The following is a 20,863-nucleotide window of genomic DNA, read 5'->3' as shown; positions in this document are numbered from 1 at the left end:
TAGGTAAACATAAATAAGATTTACGGGAAATATTGTCTGTAGTTCATTTAAAACAATGTATCATTGATTGACCATAGTATACATATATGTAATTATGTCATCAAAATCCTAATTAAATATTAGGGGACATCTTACACAGATCAACGTCAACCTAGCCCCAAACTAAGCAAAGCTTGTACTATGGGTGCTAGGCGACGATATACATCCTTATATAGATAAATACATACTTATATACATAGGAAACACTCATGACTCACACTGATTGTTCCTGACAAATGTGACGTTTTCATTCAAAAGGTACCACATTGTCGCTTACCATAAGGACGAAAATTGCTTGTATCTTTATACGAAAAACCTGTCAGAGCGATATTGTAATCGATAATGTGGTACCTTTTGCTTGAAAACGATACAAATATTTGTGTTCATGACACAAATTAATGCCCTTACCGGGATTCGAACCCGGGACCATCGGCTTCACAGGCAGGGTCACTACCCCCTAGGCTAGACCGGTCGTCAAATTATAGCCCTTAACATCTTGTTATATATTACCTTTACTTGCAAAATAAATTGTATCGAAGCAACACGAAAAAACGCGTACGCAGTCAGCCGGTCATTAATAAATAAACACAATAAATAAATAATCGCGACCACTTCCAGGGTACTCAGTAACGTGAGCTTTAATTGTTATTGCTACCCTTCAATACAAAACCAATACAAGAAAAAGCTCTTAACATTCCCAAATCGAAGGTATTTGCATAAAATATTTGTCTCAAAGCGGATGCGATACAAGGCTCTTGAAGTGAGAGCGCTCGAAATTGAACGAAACACTTTATCTGATGAGTGTACTAGTAATCTTTGCTTTTGAGATTGGCAGGCGTCCGACACTTACCTATACTCGTATAATGATTTGCATTATGGAAAGTATGTGTATCTCATTATTATTCGTACACGAGATAATAGTGTGTTGGACTATGTGGGTGCACGAATCCAGCACGTTGATTAGCATTGGTTGTATAATTCACGGGTCTCTATTGTTTGACATAATTATTGAAAGTCATAATGTAATGATTGTCATATTATCATTAGTCATAATTTGGTTTTTCTCAGAAACGCGTAACTTTTCAGGATTGCCCTAAAACAAACCTAACCTAACCTATCTATAGGATAACCCGAGGAAAATCCTGAAAGTTAACGGTTTCAGAATTATGACTAATGATAAAATGACAATCATTTCATTATGACTCAATAATTATGTCAAACAAAGGGACCCCGTAATTCACATCTCTTCTCCCTCCGCTCTGCTGGACCGCGCGCTGGGTGTAAAGATAAAAAAACTGCTAAACCTTTTATCGAAGAGTTGGTAAGTATTTTATAAAACATTCATATTATCGCTATTGCTTCTAAATTAAGTCGCGACGCCACTCCTTTCAGGAAGGGCACTCTATTATCATATTGCATATTTAGTAATGGCGTCCTATAATACCTTTATTGCGCCGTTTGCAGTGGCATTAACTAATAGTGCATATCGATCCTAATTGATTGCTGTACATATTTTGCTGCCCTATTTTATACAATTTTATTAAAACATCCTTTCTCTGCGGTCATTCCCTCGCGACTGTAGGTCGTAGTCTTCACCGGGTGAATACTTCGCACGTACACTGTACACAAACGTAACTTAAAGTGAGTGATTATGAGAATTACATCCGTACATTTAACGTTTTTACTGCTTCTATAGAGTTCATATTATTATTCATATCTGTTTCTTGCGGGGCATATCCCGCCTTAAGCATACTTCTTTATCACAGTGGTAAACGAACTTGGTAAAATGAATACTAACCCTCTCCCGTATGGTATATGTTGTACACGTCATTATCGTGTCGCGGCAAGACAAGTTAGTTACAATTATGTCCTTGTGTTACGCTCAATTCCGCTAATGTTCCCCCTCGTCCGTCGTAAATCTCAAAAGGCCCGTATTAGGCTTTTATTTTGTTTATTTTAGCTTTATTTCGCCGGTTACGCTAGGACATCATTGTTATGGTGGGGAAACTTTATTTCTTCTAAATTTATTGGTGACTTTAGCGGGGAAGGCGACTATTATGGGGTTCGCCTTATTTAAGAATTGGGGAAAATAAAAGTGATAAATAGGCTGTGTTTTAAACACAACCTGTGGCATTTTTTCTCTTCGGGGGCCGCAAATGTTTCTTTATTGTATTAGTTGTGTTATCGATTCGATTTCACATCAGTCGTCAATATAAGGCTTGCGTTGCGGGTACTAGACGTCGATATATATAATAAATAGATGATAAATACTTAGTATCATACATAGAAAACATCCATGAGATATGACCTCCGGCTCCGGCTAAGGAAAACTGGTGACGTCATCTTGACACAAGTGCGTGGTCAGAGATTAAAATTGTACGTCGGCCCTTGTCAAACATTTTTGCGACTATCATGGCTCGAGTGACCGAGTGAATTCGAGTGGAGTTTAGAAGTTTCTTGTTAGTGAAGCTTGTCACACACTGTATAATATATGTACGTCTATGTATGTGTCCCAGCTTGCTAAAATTATCCAGTGATCGCACTTTACGAGTGAGGTGAAGGGATAAACTCGAAAGCGGGGTAATTTTTAAATTTGCTAATACGTACTAAACACGCAATAGGAGAGGCCTATGTCCAGGAGTGGACGAGAGTAGGCTGGTGATGATGATGACTAGACAAGTAGCACTTTCTATTGTTGTAACAACAGTAAGCAAGACGCCATGATATTTAAGTGTTGAAGTAGCGAATGCACCTTAACATTTTTCATTTGATTAGATTTTGCAAGTGGGACCACTTAGTGACTGTATAATTTTTAACCCTTAAATGCATGATTTTTTATTTTTGGTTGGAAAAAATGTTTTTATTTAGTTATTTGGATGTAGGATCTAGGAATCTGTGAGCTGTCCAATGCTTTGTATACGTTTGGCAACAATATGCATTTAAGGGTTAAGACGTTTGTCATCAAAACAGCAATTAACAAGGCTCCAAGAATTAATTACTCATCATCAAGCTTAAAGCACATTGGTAAAGCGTGGCACATTAAGCGTATTGCTCGGAAATATTACATCGCTTTCGTAATAAGCCCCCACGGGAAGGGGATCCAACTAATGAGAAAAGATAATGCGGAAAGCTCAATAGCACGACATATTTACTTGGAAACAAGTTACTGTCAAAAAATTTTTTGTGACACACATTTATTGCTACCTTCCGACTGCATCATCATATCAGCTCTTAGCATCTCTTAGCATATTATTGCATTGTCGTCGGAATTACGGATGTGCTTCAAATTTCAACCGACACCGGCAAGTGGTTCAAATTTAAGTTACAAGGTTTGAAGGACATAATATATAAACATAGTTTGAACATACGGGGTCAAGCTAAATAAAAGTGTGTAATAAAAGTGTGTAATAAAAGTGTGTAAAAACAAAATACCGCATCTGATTTTGAAATGTTGGTATGCATAAAATTTCACAGCTTTTGCACGTATCTGTAAATACTCCTATTTAAAGAATCTTGGTTATACTATTATAAAAAGAAAAAAATAACGTCTATTAGGTATATCCAGGCCTGTGGATTCCCCGCGCGAGCTCGGATTTATACCTACGACTCGCTTCCCGCCGGCGGTACTAAAGTTAGCCAGTTGGTTGCCACACGCGCTCACGCACGCACGTAACCGCGCGCTATGCCAAAGAAATGTCTTCGTCACAAACAAATAACACAGCTTGTAGTGTGGACTCAGGATGGATGCAGAAACAACAAAACAAATAAAATATATCGTTTTTTCCTCTTTCGACAGATAAGGAAAAGTAAGTAGATTTTCTCAATATAGGTACTTACACCTACTGTTATTATTTTTTCGATAGTTACAAGCTTCGTAGGTTTTTTCAATTGTTTTAAATATGTAGGTATTGTTTTTTTATGAGACATTTATAGTTAGATATCTACCTAAGACACCTAAGTATTTAAAAGAAGCGTCGGCAACCCTAGTGTTTTGTCGGCGCGCGCGGTGCGGGAGTGATCTTCATCACTCCATTGAATTTTTGTGTAGGTATCAAAACGGTAGGTATATACGTTTTCTTTCTGTTTCGAGTATCTGTTCGTAAGAACTATTATATAATCTGTGGTATAGCCATCGCTGTTATTACGTCGTGGAATTACCCCTAATAATCAGTTTCTGCCTATAGCAACAAGCAACATTATTTCGTTCGAATGAACATCAGTTATACGCGTGACAGTTACAGGTCTATCTAATACAAAATTTACATGAATTGGCCTGAAATATCACTCGACGCACGTAATCGCCCCCGCGGGACACGCATATTGATGAGGATGGAAGGAGCTCGCACGCTACCTAACCTTACCTAACCTTAGGTAGTGAACCAAACAGGCTTTATATTTAAGTCATATTTTTCTTAAAAAATAAATAATTTAGTCGTTCGCTACCACGGGCCTGACACTCTTTGATAGAGAAAGATAGTCTTACTGCGATTCCTATAAGAGGAAAGAGAAAATAGTGCCATGGTTTGTCCTTATCACCGACCGGGTTTTTTTTTCATGGTCGGGTTATGGCAGCATAGGTAGGAGGCGATGGCGAAATACCGAAATTTATAAGTGAAAGAGAAAAGGATTATGCTGCCATACATTAACCTGTCAATACATGAATATGTCTTTCTCTTACCCCTGGTCGCTCAGTTTCATGTCTATGTGAAAGTCGTGCGTGAGATGCGCGCCAATCACCAAGACGATTGTCACGGTCGTATCAAAAACCATAAAAATGTTATATTAGAATCGACCTAACTGGTCAATATTAAAGAGAACCATAGGAGTATTCGTTGTGATCCTTATTTAAAACAAATGTCTTCCGGCTGATATAAATCATCATCTTTCTCGCGTTGTTCCGGCATTTTGCCAAGGCTCATGGGAGCCTGGGGTCCGCTTGGCAACTAATCCCAGGAATTGACGTGGGCACTAGCCGCACTAGTTTTTACGAAAGCGACTGCCATCTGACCTTCCAACCCAGAGGGGAAACTAGCCCTTATTGGGATTAGTCCGGTTTCCTCACGATGTTTTCCTTCACCGAAAAGCGACTGTTAATATCAAATGATATTTCGTACATAGGTTTCAAAAAACTCATTGGTACGAGCCGGGGTTTGAACCCGCGACCTCCGAATTGCAAGTCGCACGCCCTTACCGCTAGGCCACCAGCGCTTTTTTCCGGCTGATATAAATATGAATGGATAATACATATTGTACAATGTTTATTTTTCATGTGTTCAATGTTTCTTTGCATTAGATTACCCTACTAAACTCACCTTATTATAACAATATCAATTTACACAAGCTAAGCGCCATGAAATTGCGTCGACATTTTGTTTTCTCATTAATTCGAGCGGCGCGTCCCATGGGGGACTATTACGGATCAGCGAAGTGATATTTCATGCCAGGCAATATGTTAAACTCTTTATACAGAAATAATTTGTCATATTTGAAGCAGATACTTTGGTTGCTAACTTGTGTGGGCTTACAGTAATTTTGCTCCAACACGCCAATCGTTTATTCTAATTCTTTCAGACAAACATACCGATCGTAAAAACTTACTTAAGTGTGAGGAAATTTTTTGACATGGGTAGTGTCAACTTTAATGCTGCGTCATCTGGAAATATATCTCGCTCAAAATATTTAAGATGCTTTTTATTTGTAAAATAAAAGCGTGTCATACTTTCTTTGCGCTTCGTTGATCTTATCGCAGGTGACTCCTTGGTGACGAGCCACGTTCGACGTGTTGCCTCTCTGTCGCACTTGTAAATTAGTACGTAAGAACGTCAAGGTCGTATCAAAACAGGTTAAAACCCATAACAAATTGTTAAATTAGAATCGAATTTTAGCACACTGTCTTAGTTACGAGTACCTAACAGAATTGCTGTGAGTGCTGTGACATTAGCAAACGAGCAGACAGACGGACATGACAGAAATATAAGCATTCCGTTTTTACCATTTTCGTTACGGAATCCTAAAAACGGGCCCAGTGCGAGTCGGACTTACGCACGAAGGGTTCTGTACCATTACGCAAAAAACGGCAAAAAAAATTGTATGGGTTGTATGGGAGCCCCACTTAAATATTTATTTTATTCTGTTTTTAGTATTTGTTGTTATAGCGGCAACAGAAATACATCATCTCTGAAAATTTTAACCTCTATCACGGTTTATGAGATACAGCCTGGTGACAGACAGACAGACAGGCAGACAGACAGACGAAAAGACGGACAGTGGAGTCTTAGTAATAGGGTCCCATTTTTACCCTTTGGGTAATCCTAATAAAAAGGGTTCAATACTTTTATGCATGGTAGTAAATAAGAACCTTCCCTTAATAATGATAAAATATTGCCTCACTATATTCTGAATTTTAGAAGAAGGCTTAGAACGATGAAATACTGCGAAATGAATATCCTTCACATGACTTTTTATATGTGGCAAATTCTCGTAAATGTGGCTTATGAAAGAGCCACATTTTTTTGTTTTTCCTAAGAGGGGGCTTAGCCAAGATGATAATCGTTGATAGAAAACGCTTAAAGTAAAGAAGGCTTGTGTTGTAAGAATAGTCACAACATAGGCAAAGAAAATAGTCACGAGACTTTTTGTAGCATCTGTCATCCTGATACATTTTGGATCCGTACCCAAAGGGTAAAAACGTGACCCTATTACTAAGACTCCGCTGTCCGTCTGTCTGTCACCAGGCTGTATCTCATGAAACGTGATAGCTAGACAGTTGACATTTTCACAGATTGTATTTCTGTTGCCGCTATAACAACAAATACTAAAAAAGTGCGGAACCCTCGATGCACGAGTCCGACTCGCACTTGTCCGGTTTTTCTTTTCGTTTGTTTGTCGATGTGCGATTGTCATTGTGGCTATAGGCCCCCAGGAGTTTTAAAGAAAAGAAACGTATATTTATCTTTCAGACAAACTTACCAATCGTAAAAACTTACTTAAGAGTGAGGAATTTTTTTGACATGGGTAGAGTGTAAACTTTAATGCTGCGTCATCTGGAAATATATCTCGCTCAAAATATTTAAGATGCTTTTTATTTGTAAAATAAAAGCGTGTCATACTTTCTTTGCGCCTCGTTGATCTTATCGCAGGTGACTCCTGGGCACCTACCACGAGCCACGTTCGACGTGTTGCCTCTCTGTCGCACTTGTAAATTAGTACGTAAGTGTGACAGGCAGGCAACACGTCGAACGTGGTTCGCGGTAGGCCCTCTGATGTAGAGTCCGGCACAGGAAGAATTCAGTTTTTTTTTCTCGCTTTTCGATGATGTCACATTACTGTACTTATGATGTATTATGAATCATATTATAAATTATGATAGTTTTTTAGGGTTCCGTACCTAAAAAAGCAAAAAACGGAACCCATATAGGATTACTCGTGCGATCTCTCGATCACATACGAAACCCTATTATTAAGACTAAAAATACTAAAAACGGGACCCTATCACTAAGACTCCGTTGTTTGTCTGTCTATCTGTGTGTCTGTCTGTCACCAGCCTATATCTCATGAACCGTGATAGCTAGACAGTTTAATTTTCAGAGATGATGTGATGAACAGAATAAAATAAATATTTAAGTGGGGCTCCCATACAACAAACGTGTTTTTTTTTGCCGTTTTTGCGTAATGGTACGGGACCCTTCGTGCGCGAGTCCGACTTGCACTTGGCCGATTATTTTAGTGTTTTTATAGGGAAGGCGCTGCAATGATACTATCAACGATCATCGCCAATAGTGTAGAGGAGGCATTAGAATATTGTGGCACAACAGTGACAGAGGAGACGACAATGTATAATGAAATATTTCTGTCAACTTGTTTTGCGATAAATTAAATTATATTTTAAACTAATTAGGTAACTTAAACAATAGCGACAGCATTAAAATGATTAAATTCACCGACAACCCTAACCCAGATAATGTTAAGTGAATACAATACTGAAATCCTTATAATTATAAAACCGCTGAAAGTAATCTTGTTCAGAAACTTTGGGGTTGTAATTACAAAAGTTGTGCCCCGTGCGGAGACGGTCTGTTCTTACAGGCCCGGTGCTTACAGGAGGCCAATTTGAACTTACAGTTTGATATATAAATGATGTCAGTTTATTACTATTCGCCCTTGAGTCTCTCGCGCGCGAATTCGTGTATGATTACGAGCAAAATGTACGCGCGAATGATAAAAAATGACATAATGACAAATTGTAAATTTACAGGCCAAAAAGAACGTAAACTGACATCAGAATGATATCCAAATGATGCCATTTTATTATCATTTGCCCGTGCTTCTCTCGCGCGAATAAGTACGAGCGAAATGATAAAAAATGACATCATTTTAGACCTCAAAATGTAAGTTCGAATCGGCTTCTAGACCACAGATTACCACCAACAGACACCGCTCGAAGTGCGGGTTATGCTTCTTTTATAGGTACCTACCGCTCCGCTTTATACTTTAATGAAAATGATCTTGTTCAGAAGTTTTGGGGTTGTAATTACAGAAGTTGTGCGCCGGGCGGGCTGTTTTTACAATCCCATGGGCCATCCCACGGATCAAACAACGGATTACCACCAACAGACACCGCTTCAGGAAGAGTGGGTCATATATTTTTTTATTATGACTTAATATGTATACCTAGCCTATTTTAGCTATAAAACTCCCGTGAGACTCGACCATATTTATTAAAATTATTTTAGACGGGTTACTCACGTATTATTAGGTCCAATAAACGCTCGACATGTTTCGATCCAATTTTCGAGGATCTTCTTCTCGGAGCAACAACTTCTTCACACGTCGCGCCCTCGACCAGTAAAAGAGGTTTCAGTTTCAATAACAGGTACTTAGGGCTAATATTTGTTTTACAGGGAATTTGTGAATTGTTAGAAAACGCGGACGCGTGCGAAAAGAACGGTCTCATGCTAAATTATAACGCGCTAGGAAGCTTATTGGAGATGCGGGTTTGGTAGAGGCTAGACTGCAGAGTATTGAACACCGTAGAAAGGTAGCTTGTTTATCGGTATTCTACAGAATACATTTCGGGGAGTGTGCGATGGGATTACATAATCTAATCCCCCCATCTCCGTTCTGCCACCGTGAGACTAGACGCTGACTTGCGTTTCACCCTTACGTCGTTACTGTACCACTGATTCGTACTAAACGCTATGCAAACGCGAATGTTTATAATGCGAACGGCTAAGGGAATTCACTTCCTGCAAATCTATTCCCAATCCACTAAAACTGGGGCCTTTTTAAATCGAGAGAGATTTTAGGTAAGCATGATCCATCCTAGACTGAATTGTGGTCAAATGCTTACCTTTTTCAAAAAAAAAAGCGCCAATGTGCGGTGAGACTGCGAGTCGTCTTATTTGTATAATAAATAAATATTATAGGGACATTCTTACACAAATTGACTATAAGTCCCACGGTAAGCTCAAAAAGGCTTGTGTTGTGGGTACTCAGACAATGATATACATGATATACAAATACTTAAATATCTGCCCTTCAAATAAATGCCCTTACCGGGATTCAAACCCAGGACCATCGGCTTCATAGTCAGAGTCACTAGTCAGCTAGTCACTACCCACTAGGCCAGAGTGGCCAGACCGATCGTCAGACTTTTCAGAATGTATGTTCTGTCTTGTAGGTGAGTGATCTTTGTTCGGACTATTATACCTATTTATAATAATACAACTTATGCCAAAGGGTCTGGGCTAAGTCACCTGTAATGTTATCTCAAGGGAGCAAGGGACAAAGGCTCTTCAAATATCTTCCGAAGTGCTATTCAGAATTAGGGAAACTAAGTGAATACTTGCGGGCGTGTATGTACACTCCAGGCGTATGGAAACAAGAATATATGACAATAAAGTACTGAGATTTTCATGCAATGCATTTTTATACTTCTCATACATATAATACTAAGAATAACATTTTAAAAGTAAATAACTCAAATACTCTGACTAATTACTAAATATCATAGGAATATAATTGAAACTAAAGTTGAACCTAGAAACAAATTTAATAGCAATAATGTAATAACTAATAACAGATACCTTTATAGTTGTAATACCAAAAATTGCATTTATCTTAATCCAGGTATATAAACCTGAATCTCATTTTTGTCCTCAATTGTAAAAATATCATTTTAGTTAACTCGCATGACATAAAAATGTACATCTGGTCTCCCGCGATACAGGTCTAGCCTAGTGCGGGGACTCCTGGAACCTCCGAATGTCAAGTCAGTTATGCACCAACTCTTTTCAATAACTCGTGATATGTACTACAGTTGTATTCGTTCTGTGCAATAAAATCATTTTTTATCTTTATCTTTTTATCTAATTATTAATTATACTTTAATTCAAATATTACACATAAGAGCATGCATGGCCTGTAAATGTAATTTAAATGTAATTTAGTAATAAGCTAGATAAAAGACAATTTGTGTGCCCTAACAGGGTGTCATGGAAGCTTCCTGTACTTAATAACATCCTATGTACATGACTTATAAACATCTTATCTAAATTCTGGACAATAGTTACCTAAGTATGTATATTAAGTACCTACTAGGTAACTATGCAAGGGGACATAGTAACTTACGTTACGTACCCACAAAAGTATGCTTATTCAACATTTACGAGGTCAAGGAGGGAACAGTAACTCGGAAAAAAATTGCCAGGTACAGTGGCTCACTCAACCGAAATCCAACATGAGAGGAGAGGCTATTTGCTTCTCTGGTAATACAAAAGAAACATTCAGTAATCAAACAAATTCAAATGGACGAGCAATGGTTATTCTAACACGTATCTAAGGGTGCTACAGTGTATAGCGATAATTGAGTGAGAGAGAGAGTTTACGTTGAGCCACTGTTCCCGCCTTGACCCGATTAGTACTTATTTACATGCATTACACCAATAGCAATCTAGAAGTTGACCGAGCATCAACCCAATATATTCTATACTCGTCAGAAGGTAATCGATTTTCCCCCCGATACTTCAGATTTTCAATATCCTGCAGCAACGTACGAGTAAATCTAGGTTAAGTCCCCGCTAATCGGCCACCCTGTATTCTATTCACCGTTAACAAAACGTTACCATGTGTCGTGTTCAGATAAAATGAACCTTGGAGCGTCTTACCACCAACAGACATCGCTACATGAAGAAAGGGTCATACCGCTTTTTATCACCCTGTGAGACTCGGAACATATTTATTAAAATTATTTTAAACGGGTTACTCACGTATTATTAGGTCGAATAAACGCTCGACATATTTCGATCCAATTTTCGAGGATCTTCTTCTCGGAGCAACCACTTGCCTTTACACGTCGCCCCCTCGACCAGTAAAAGAGGTTTCAGTCTATCGCTTATGTCGTTTATCAACGAAGCTGTAATATGAATGCGGCGTGTTTCGGCGGAAGTGTACGATGTTGCATTATAATTAAAACCTCTTTTCTTGTGATAAATAACGTTTCCGACTATCTCGATACCTTTTCTGTATTACATCCAAACTTTAAATTTTAAGGGTCTCCGGCAAGCTCGGTTCTCGATACAAACATGGAGACTATATAAAGGAGCCAAATCTCTATGTATGAAAAGTGTCCATCAAAAAACAGTAATTAGGCGGCGCCACCATACACCGAAATACTACCGAAAACAACCTACGTAATTTGGTCGGGTTATTTGTTGCCTTATATGGTTCATGTTATACTCATGTCCCAGAGCCTAACTAGCGCCACCGGAGAGATTAAGAACTATTATTTAAAGCTGAAAGCGGTCACTTTTGCAACAATTCTGCCATAAGAGATTGGCATCCTTTCTATACCATCCATAGATACAAACGTAGTTCCGCTGTCATTTAAACGACTACCTAGATTGCTCTGAAACTTTGTACTTACAATAGGATAAGGTATATAGGAAGTTGCAATTCGGCCGAGCTTGCCGGGGACTCTTAAATGTAATGATACAAGCTCTTTTTCAAGAACAAGGCCCTAAAATTACAGGTTGAAATTGTTATCTCTGGCCAAACTCTGAGGCGTGAATATGTCTTAGGTCATACTTAACAACTTTTACTATGGAACCAACCCCGGAATCGCGAAATAAAATCTGCCGTCTCATACGTTTCCGCGAATCATAATCAATGTTTTCTATAGGACAACTAATTTTTTTCGCGATTTCGTGGTTGTATCCATAGTTAAAGTTGTTCATGACAAGACCAGAGTATAACAATTTCATCCTGTATTGCCACACTCTAATCGTTTAAGAAATAGACACATCCTCGTATAAAAGAATTCTTCTCTTTATTTTAAAGTGTGGAGAATACTTTCGATGACTTGTTTTCCGATTCTATTAAATTAACAGTCATTGTAATAATAGAGCTTCCTTAGTTATAGAATTTCGGTTAGCACCATTTATTTTTTAGTAAAGCAGCCAAATCCATTCCTATAAATACTTCTAAAAATTAGTTTTGTAACAGAACAGCACATTTTCGACATTTAGGTACTGCTAGTTAACAAACGTACTAGCAGAAACTAATCTTATGCACGGGATTCAAAAATAATTTAAAAACCAATTTAAACGTAATCCAGTCAACAAATTTCAAGTAAATAGAAGTTTAACGGCAAATAAACCCGGACTGAACCCAAAATTATAATTCTACACACGGCTATACCTCTTATTTCCACAAGCTTACATCCTAGAATGGCGTACATATATTTACGCGGATTCGGGTTGCCGCGGGACTCATAGGCCAATTCGAGTTTTAGTTATTCGATCTGTTTCCGATATGATACTGATCAGTCTCAAAAGTGACGTTTTTGGTTAAACATTCAATTTTGACACACAGATCACACTGATTTTGATACTTCAGATCATGAAGTATCATTTCGGAACGGAAACAGATAAAATAACTAAAACTCGAATTGGCCTCTCAGGTAGAAATCAGGACTTTTAAATTAGGTCGGGCTTTCTGAAAGCTCGCATTGTAGGCGGGATGAATGCAGAAAGTTATGAGTGGCGGTGTATTAACATACTATTCAACATCTGCTGTGGTAAAATGCCTCGAAATGAGGCTTTGACGTGAATGCTGCTAAAATGTGTACTTTATTATCAGGCTGTATTGGGTATACAGCCTGATGAGCCTGACGGGCACAGGTTTTCTCTCATTGTACGACAGCAAGATTTGGGCTGTAATCTCCACGCTGCTACTCCAATACGCCGGATTTGAGACTTCACACACATTATTTAAACTAAACAGGGTTCAATTGCATGAACCTCATCATCATCATCATCTCAGCCGAAAGACGTCCATTGCTGGACAAAGACCTCCCCCAAAGATCTCCACAACGAACGGTCAATCACTGCCCTCAACCAACGGTGTACACGTGTACCTACTTACATTTATTTATTTTTCCTGACATTTCGAATGGGGTGTCATTTAATGGATCTGCAAAATATTCCTATTTTGATGAACAAAAATATATACAATATATGGTCAGCCAAAATGGATACTTGGTCACCAACTTAAAGTTAGCAAGTATCTAAGAAACTAGTTCGCAATTAATGTCATACTGAGCTGCTCTAAATTGATTTGGTTGGCAAATTAATTATTTGGGCGGCAGTAAGCGATCCACCATTAATCAAATTTTAGCGAATTATTTAATTTTGAATTACAATTTAACTGATCCGCAAAAATTGGTAAGCTCAAAATCTGTTGATCAGCAAATGTCTAACCAACCTAACCTACCCTTTGCTGATCAGCTGATTTTTTAAACAAAAAATATTATTGGCCATCATTTGATTACTTCCCTTTAATTTTGTCCTTCAAATGATTTAATGGCATTTTTTTTGCAAATCAGGTTTAAAAACGGCTGATCATTTAATTACTTCCCTTTCGAATGTAACCATCCGTATTTGGTCACCAGACACCTAAGATCTAATCGTTTTCCCTCTCTGAGTCGAATGGTGAATTGGTCAGATAGTATAGTAGTCGTCTTAATAAAAATCATTGCTTTCGTCATTTCTCGGGATTGGGGTGCCATAAGAGGATACCGGACTCCTTTAGGGTACAACCGGGAAAGCGAAAGAGACGTGACAGGACAACGGATCACCGCAATTTTCCACAAGTTTTTACCATTCACCGCATTCTTATGTCTTTACCAAATAATTATGTTTTATTTTATGTCCCTAAAGTCCTCGGCAATGACGCGAACACTGCAAAACTTGTACTGGGAATATCCGGAATACCGATTCCGTCGATCATTTGGCGAAATTTGACGGATTCTTGCGGAAACTTATTCAGATGCTTTTAATTTTTAACAGCAGTTGGAGTTTTGTTCGAGTGTAGGTTTCCTTGATTTAAAGTTTAGAACATACAAATTAGAGTTGTCTACTGTTTTTATCGGCAGAATTATGGATGGTATAGAAAGGATCGCAATCTCTTATGGCAGAATTGTTGTAAAAGTGACCGCGTTAAGCTTTAAATAATAGTTCCTAATCTCTCCGGTGGCGCTAGTTAGGCTCTGGGACATGAGTATAACATGAACCATATAAGGCAACAAATAACCCGACCAAATTACGTAGGTTGTTTTTGGTAGTACTTCGGTGTATGGTGGCGCCGCCTAATTACTGTTTTTGATGGACACTTTTCACACATAGAGATTTGGCTCCTTTATACAGTCTCCATGGGCAGAATATGGACTTTTTTGACATGACGTAATTATTTCGACTAAAATGGTATTTAATCGCGTGCACCTACCTTTAAATATTACTCGAATTGTATTTTTTGGATTTAGCTTTGGTTTTATAAATCTAAGTTATGAAATAACATCTTTACTTTCGGGTTCGCTGCTATTGACAAGGTTACTTTTGCTTGAAAATATGTAGATATTCTGTCACTATTTTATTTACTGTTCCTGTGTTCTTATTAGCAGAACAACGGTCATTGTCAGAGTGTAACTCCAAAAATCTGTTTCACCAAGAGAATGTGATAGAAATGCAATTTTACGCCAGTTTACAACATTTTTCTAGGCGCAAAGGAAATTGACTTCCTTGTAAGTCCACTACGCATTCGCTTTGTGAACACTGAAAAATGCTTTAAAGAAAACCGCAACGTATGGCGCGTACGCCGTTTAAGACACTGAGTCAGTTTATGACACTTTCTTTCATAACTGCCACCTCCGTGTATTTCTTTAAAGCTTAAACGTATGGTTTATGCGAATTTGAACCTTAATGTGTTCGTGAAAGAGGTATTAGTTGAGTAGACATGTTGCTTGTAGCGAGGAATATCTTACGGACCATAAAGTTTTGTGGAATGTGGGGTATCCGTTGACCTTTACGTGTGGCTGGGCTGTAAGTGTTTTTATAGATACGTATGTTACACAAATAATAAGTATTGCGATACAGCGAGGAAATGCTGCCAGCATCTACGGCACCATGCCGCAGGGGAATAGTTTTTAGTTATTTATTTTAGGATTAGTTTAATTGAACTCATTAAACTCATGACCTCGGATATCTAAGCAGCATCAGTGACGAGTTTGCCTGTACAGGAACATCAGCAGTTGACACGTCGACGGGTATCCTGCGCGGCAGGCCGTTCGGCGGGACTGCTATTTTATGGCGTAAGAAGTTGTTTCCATCGACCTCGGTTATCCAGTGCGACAATGTTAGAATCAGTGCGGTTAAGATATCGGCGGGCGATAAGCATATAATAATATTTTGCGTATACATGCCAATCAATGGTGTGGATAACTTACCTGATTTCGTGCAGTGTATGAGTGCAATAGACGCTATTGTAAAAGAAAATTGCGTTGAAAATGTTTATATATTAGGTGACTTCAACGCGCACCCGGGTGAGTTGTTTTGGGACGAGATGTCTAGTTTCTGTGCGGAACAGTGGTGGATTTGTGCCGATACCGTAAAACTAGGCATAGACTCGGGCGCGCATACGTACTTAAGTGAAACACACGGCTCTAAACGATGGTTAGATCATTGCGTAACCACAAGAGCTGCGTGGGACACTATTATAGATGTTTATATTGACTATGATGTTTACTGTTCAGATCACTATCCCATTGTAATAAAATGTAATCTTGACTTGGTTAAATCTAAGCACATATGTAATAATAATAAGGAAAACAGTGTAATCTCGAATAAAAAGTATATTGTTTGGGGGGAGAGAACTTCCCACGAAATAGAGAATTATATGAATAAATGTAACGAACTATTAAAGACTATTGATTTTCCTTCCGAGCTTTCCGACTGCTGTGACGGATACTGTAGGGACAACCTTGAGCATTGCAGGATACTTGACAATCTGTACCTCAAAATAACATCCTCGCTATGTGAAGCTTCTTCATACAGTAAGGCCGTCACGAGCGGACAAGGCAGGGTTAAAAAGAAGGTAATAGGATGGAATAAGCATATCAGCGATGCGCACAGAGAGGCGAGGGCTAGATTCCAGGAGTGGGTCTGGTACGGCAAGCCCAGGGTGGGGTCTGTTTTTGATGCTATGTGTCACAGTCGAAAAGTATTTAAATCGAGACTAAGGTGGGTTCAGAAGCATCAAGAACAGATAAAAATGGATTTGCTTGCCACTCACCATAAAAATAACGATTTTAGAAACTTTTGGAAATGCACGAAAAGAATGGAATCTAGGCCTGGTCTGTCTGTGAGTGTTAACGGTATCTCGGATCCTAAGTGTGTTGCTAACGTGTTTATGGAACAGTTCAATGTGAAGTGCTCTTCCACCGCCGTCGGCGAGGCCGAGCCGCAGCAGGTGCTCGATGCTGGCGGAGTGGACGGGGAGTCGCAGACCAGGTTCAGTGCTAGCGACGTAAATAAAATAATAAAAGGTATGAAAAAGGGTAAATCACCCGGTCACGACCACTTGAGCATCGAGCACTTGCAGTGTGCCGGTCCCCACCTGCCTCGAGTACTAGCGATGTTTTACAACCTATGTATATGTCACTCTTACCTACCGCCACTTATGACAAAAACAATTGTAATACCTATTGTCAAAAATAAGACGGGTGACATTTCAGACAGTGCCAACTATAGGCCTATTTCTCTGGCAACTATTGCAGCGAGGGTGCTCGACGGCCTGCTCAACGTACAATTAGATAGGTACTTAAAATTGCACGACGCGCAGTTCGGCTTCCGTGCCGGCTTATCTACCGAAAGTGCTATTATTTGTTTGAAGCAGGCTGTTGAGTACTATACGTGTAGGAAAACACCTATATATGCGTGTTTTTTAGACCTTAGTAAAGCCTTCGATCTCGTTAATTACAATTTACTTTGGAAAAAACTTGACGAAGTGCAATTTCCTCGAGAACTCACACGCATATTTAGGTGTTGGTACTCTGGCCAGAGGAATAGTGTGCGTTGGGGTGACGTGATGTCCGACGAGTACGGACTCGAGTGCGGGGTAAGGCAGGGGGGGTTGACCTCCCCCAAGCTGTTCAATCTGTATATGGATGCCCTGATCGGTGAGCTCAGCAGTACTCATGTCGGTTGTCATGTAGATAGGGTGTGCTTTAATAACATAAGTTATGCCGATGACATGGTACTGCTGAGCCCATCGGTCGGCGGTATAAGAATACTAATTGAGAAGTGCGAGTCTTATGCCCAAAAACATAACTTACGATATAATGTCGCGAAAAGTGAGTACATGGTTTTCAAGGCGGGGAGCAGGTGCCCATCATACGTCCCACCCATTCGTTTGAATGGCGAGCAGCTGAGGAGGGTATATTCATTCAAATATCTTGGGCACTTGATCACCGACGATTTGCGTGACGACGCGGACATTGAACGCGAACGTAGGGCATTAGCTATTAGGGCTAATATGATCGCCCGTAGGTTCAGCGGGTGTACAGCGCAAGTTAAAATAACACTTTTTCGAGCGTACTGTACTTCGCTGTACGCCTGCAGCCTCTGGACGAGGTACACGCAGCGTCCTATGAATGCCATGCGTGTACAGTACAACGACGCGTTCAGGGTACTGTTGCGTCTGCCGCGATTCTGCAGCGCGTCGGGCATGTTCGCCGACGCGCATGTGGATGGTTTCCACGCGACGCTGCGCAAGCGCTGCGCCGCGACGCTCCGAAGGGTGCGCGACAGCCGCCACAGTCTCCTGACCGTCGTGGCAGGGAGATGGGACAGTGCACTTATTAGGCACTGGACCTCCCAACATCTTAGTTTAGGTACTAACATAGTAATTTAAGTATAATTGTAACTAACAAAATATGGATTGTACTATCGTCCGAATTAAATGATTTTTATTTTTATTTTTATTTTTTATTTTTATTTATTTTAATTATTTTGATTTAATCAATTCAAATTTCGAATATACCAACGCCGCAAAGCCGAGATCGCTTCAGGCGAAGGTTCAAGCTAATCCTTGATGCCCTGTCAGCTTTGAATCGAGTCCGGCCCGAGATTGATCCGTAAATTAATAGGGGGCGTGAAGCCAGGAAATTAGAAGGAAACAAAAGATATGGCGCGCCGCGAAACTTGTGACGGAAGATTTGGCACCTTTTATCTCAATAATATTATGTACCTACTCTGAAAATATCTGTTTAAAATTTTGTTCGTCAAATCCCTGGGCTATATCCCTTGCTAATATTTTATCGTTAGGTACTAAAATTATACGGCTATAGAATGCAGGCTAACGATATACAATTGAAAATAAATGAAAATTAGGCATTTTTTTCATGTTTTTTTTTCTATTAAGCCAACTTTAACCTTTTAAGGTTTTGCTTGGAGTTTTTACGTAAAAAATCAATATGAAAATCTCTTAATCGATTACTACGTCTGCTTTAGAATTTACTTATTTGAGATAATACTTCAAGCGTACTTTACGATAATCGAAGATGTCCACTGTCAGCTTTAAAGTGATTGACTAGTAAATTATACTGTTACGGCCAGTTTACGATGTTATGTGTGGGGATTGTGAGGAATATACTTTTATACGGCAGCCTTTATAGCAACGTTTACTCTTAGGCAATAACGCTCGAAGAGAGCACTAATGCTCGAGAAAAGAAAGTTCGAAATGCTTGAAATAAGCATCTAATCTGAGATTTTACTTCAGGAGTATACCTCGCTTTGACGGGTGGTTTAACGTTTAAAAAAAGTGCAAGGACAAGTCAAACTTACTATGTCGATGTCATAAAATTATGACGTAAGACAATACCGTCATGTATTTTAAGAGGTAACGTAGTCAACGAGGCGCCATATCCGTCTGTCCGTCCGAGGCGGTCCGTGCGACGGTCGGGTAAGAGCTCGTTCCCACTATGTCGGATGTCGGGACGATTTTTAATCGGGTGTCGGCGTCTCTGTTCACACTAGTCGGCTATCGGGACGATTTTTAATCGGGTGTCGGTGCCTCTGTTCACACTAGTCGGCTGTCGGCCATGACCGCAGCTGGTGCCATTTGAGGTTCTCATTTGACGCGCGGGAGGCACAGGCGGTGCGGCGCCGCCGGGGTCGGTCCCACATCCGACATCATGTGAAAAGCGCCGCCGACACGATTTTTTTCCGGACGGAGAGCTGACAAAACACACGATATTTTATGTCGGATCCGACACAAAATCGTTGTCGTTCGTGTGTGAATAGCTTCATATAAAATGTTCTGCCGCTACAACACCCGATTAATCCGACATCCGACATAGTGGGAAAGAGCTCTAACTACGAAACCCTACACTGAGCATAGCCCGACATGCTGTTAGCCGGTTATCCTAATTTTTATTTTTTTATTATTGTCACTGGCTTAATTCAAAGCCATGCGACTCGTGGGAGTAGCTTGCATATCGGAGATCGGACTGGCGAACTGCTGCATGTCAATACGGGTCTTGATAACTTCAAACACACCCGACTTTATGATCTTGACGCCAAACGCCAGCTCCGAAAAACTCGGCCCAAGCCCTCCTACCATTACACATAAAGCCTGACCAGGAATATATGATCACGCGCCATGTATTGGAATTTCACTGGAACAAAATTTTTCATACTACCAATACTGAACTGTCACCCTATACATGAGAATAAACAGCACTCTCTTGACAATGATCATATATTACTGGTCAGGCTTAGAGGTCAGGCAGAGGAAGAGACAATAGAACACCTTATGTGTGAATGTCACGCCCTCGCCAGACAAAGAATGAAGGACTTTGGAACAGGCTACCTGGTACCAAAGGAATTCAAAAAGCTACCCATAAGGTCCATCATCCGGCATATGGAGATGGTGGGGAAGGCTCTTGAGTAGCGGACGGGTCTTTTCTAGGGGGTAACTGCACAAAAGATCCCTATGGGTCGAAGTGTATCCGAAAGGGCCCCCGAAACTATAAGATAAGATAAGACTGGTCAGGCTTTACAACACATCTGGGCAGCTCTACTGTGTTTTGTGTTGTCGCACTTTTAAAACCAAATTTGGATTTGCAAGCCACGCTCGCGCCCATGCACGTAATAGTTAAGGCCCTTTTTAATTTGTCGAGACGTCGCCGTCGACGGATACGTCTGGGAGGACATCATCATCATCAATTCAACGTCAGATGTCAGACATTTGCAGTTCAGTATTTCAGGGATGTATCACATTTTGTTATTAATATCTCGAGTATACATTTAATTAATCACTAGCTCTGGTATGTTTTTGCCTCCGAAAAACTGGCATATGATTATCAGAAAAGGGACGTACATTAAAAAAAAACCGGCCAAGTGCGAGTCAGACTCGCCCACCGAGGGTTCCGTACTTTTTAGTATTTGTTGTTGTAGCGGCAACAGAAATACATCATCTGTGAAAATTTTTA

At 39.8% G+C, this 20,863-nt stretch overlaps 2 protein-coding genes across 2 annotated transcripts in view; both read left to right on the top strand.

Annotated features, from left to right (window-relative positions):
* Nucleotides 1-20,863, top strand: part of LOC134745977 (protein kinase C, brain isozyme-like) — a 259,524-nt gene that overhangs the window by 112,292 nt on the left and 126,369 nt on the right. The gene's annotated exons all lie outside the window — the stretch shown is intronic.
* On the top strand, nt 16,708-18,307 carry LOC134745811 (uncharacterized). The gene is made up of 2 exons (XM_063679900.1): nt 16,708-16,896; nt 17,431-18,307. Exons 1-2 carry the CDS (start codon nt 16,708-16,710, stop codon nt 18,280-18,282), a joined length of 1,041 nt encoding a protein of 346 aa, XP_063535970.1. The 3' UTR covers nt 18,283-18,307.

This window comes from Cydia strobilella, chromosome 12, assembly GCF_947568885.1.
Source record: "Cydia strobilella chromosome 12, ilCydStro3.1, whole genome shotgun sequence".
In the NCBI taxonomy this organism is placed as follows: Eukaryota; Metazoa; Arthropoda; class Insecta; order Lepidoptera; family Tortricidae; genus Cydia; species Cydia strobilella.
This window is presented reverse-complemented; position numbering and strand designations above follow the sequence as displayed.

Bases quoted from the DNA above. Each gene is read 5' to 3' on its own strand.
- LOC134745811 (XM_063679900.1), top strand. From the start codon at position 16,708: ATGGAATCTAGGCCTGGTCTGTCTGTGAGTGTTAACGGTATCTCGGAT. The intron at 16,897-17,430 runs GTAAATAAAATA...TACTCTGGCCAG, and splicing joins CCAGGTTCAGTGCTAGCGAC to AGGAATAGTGTGCGTTGGGG.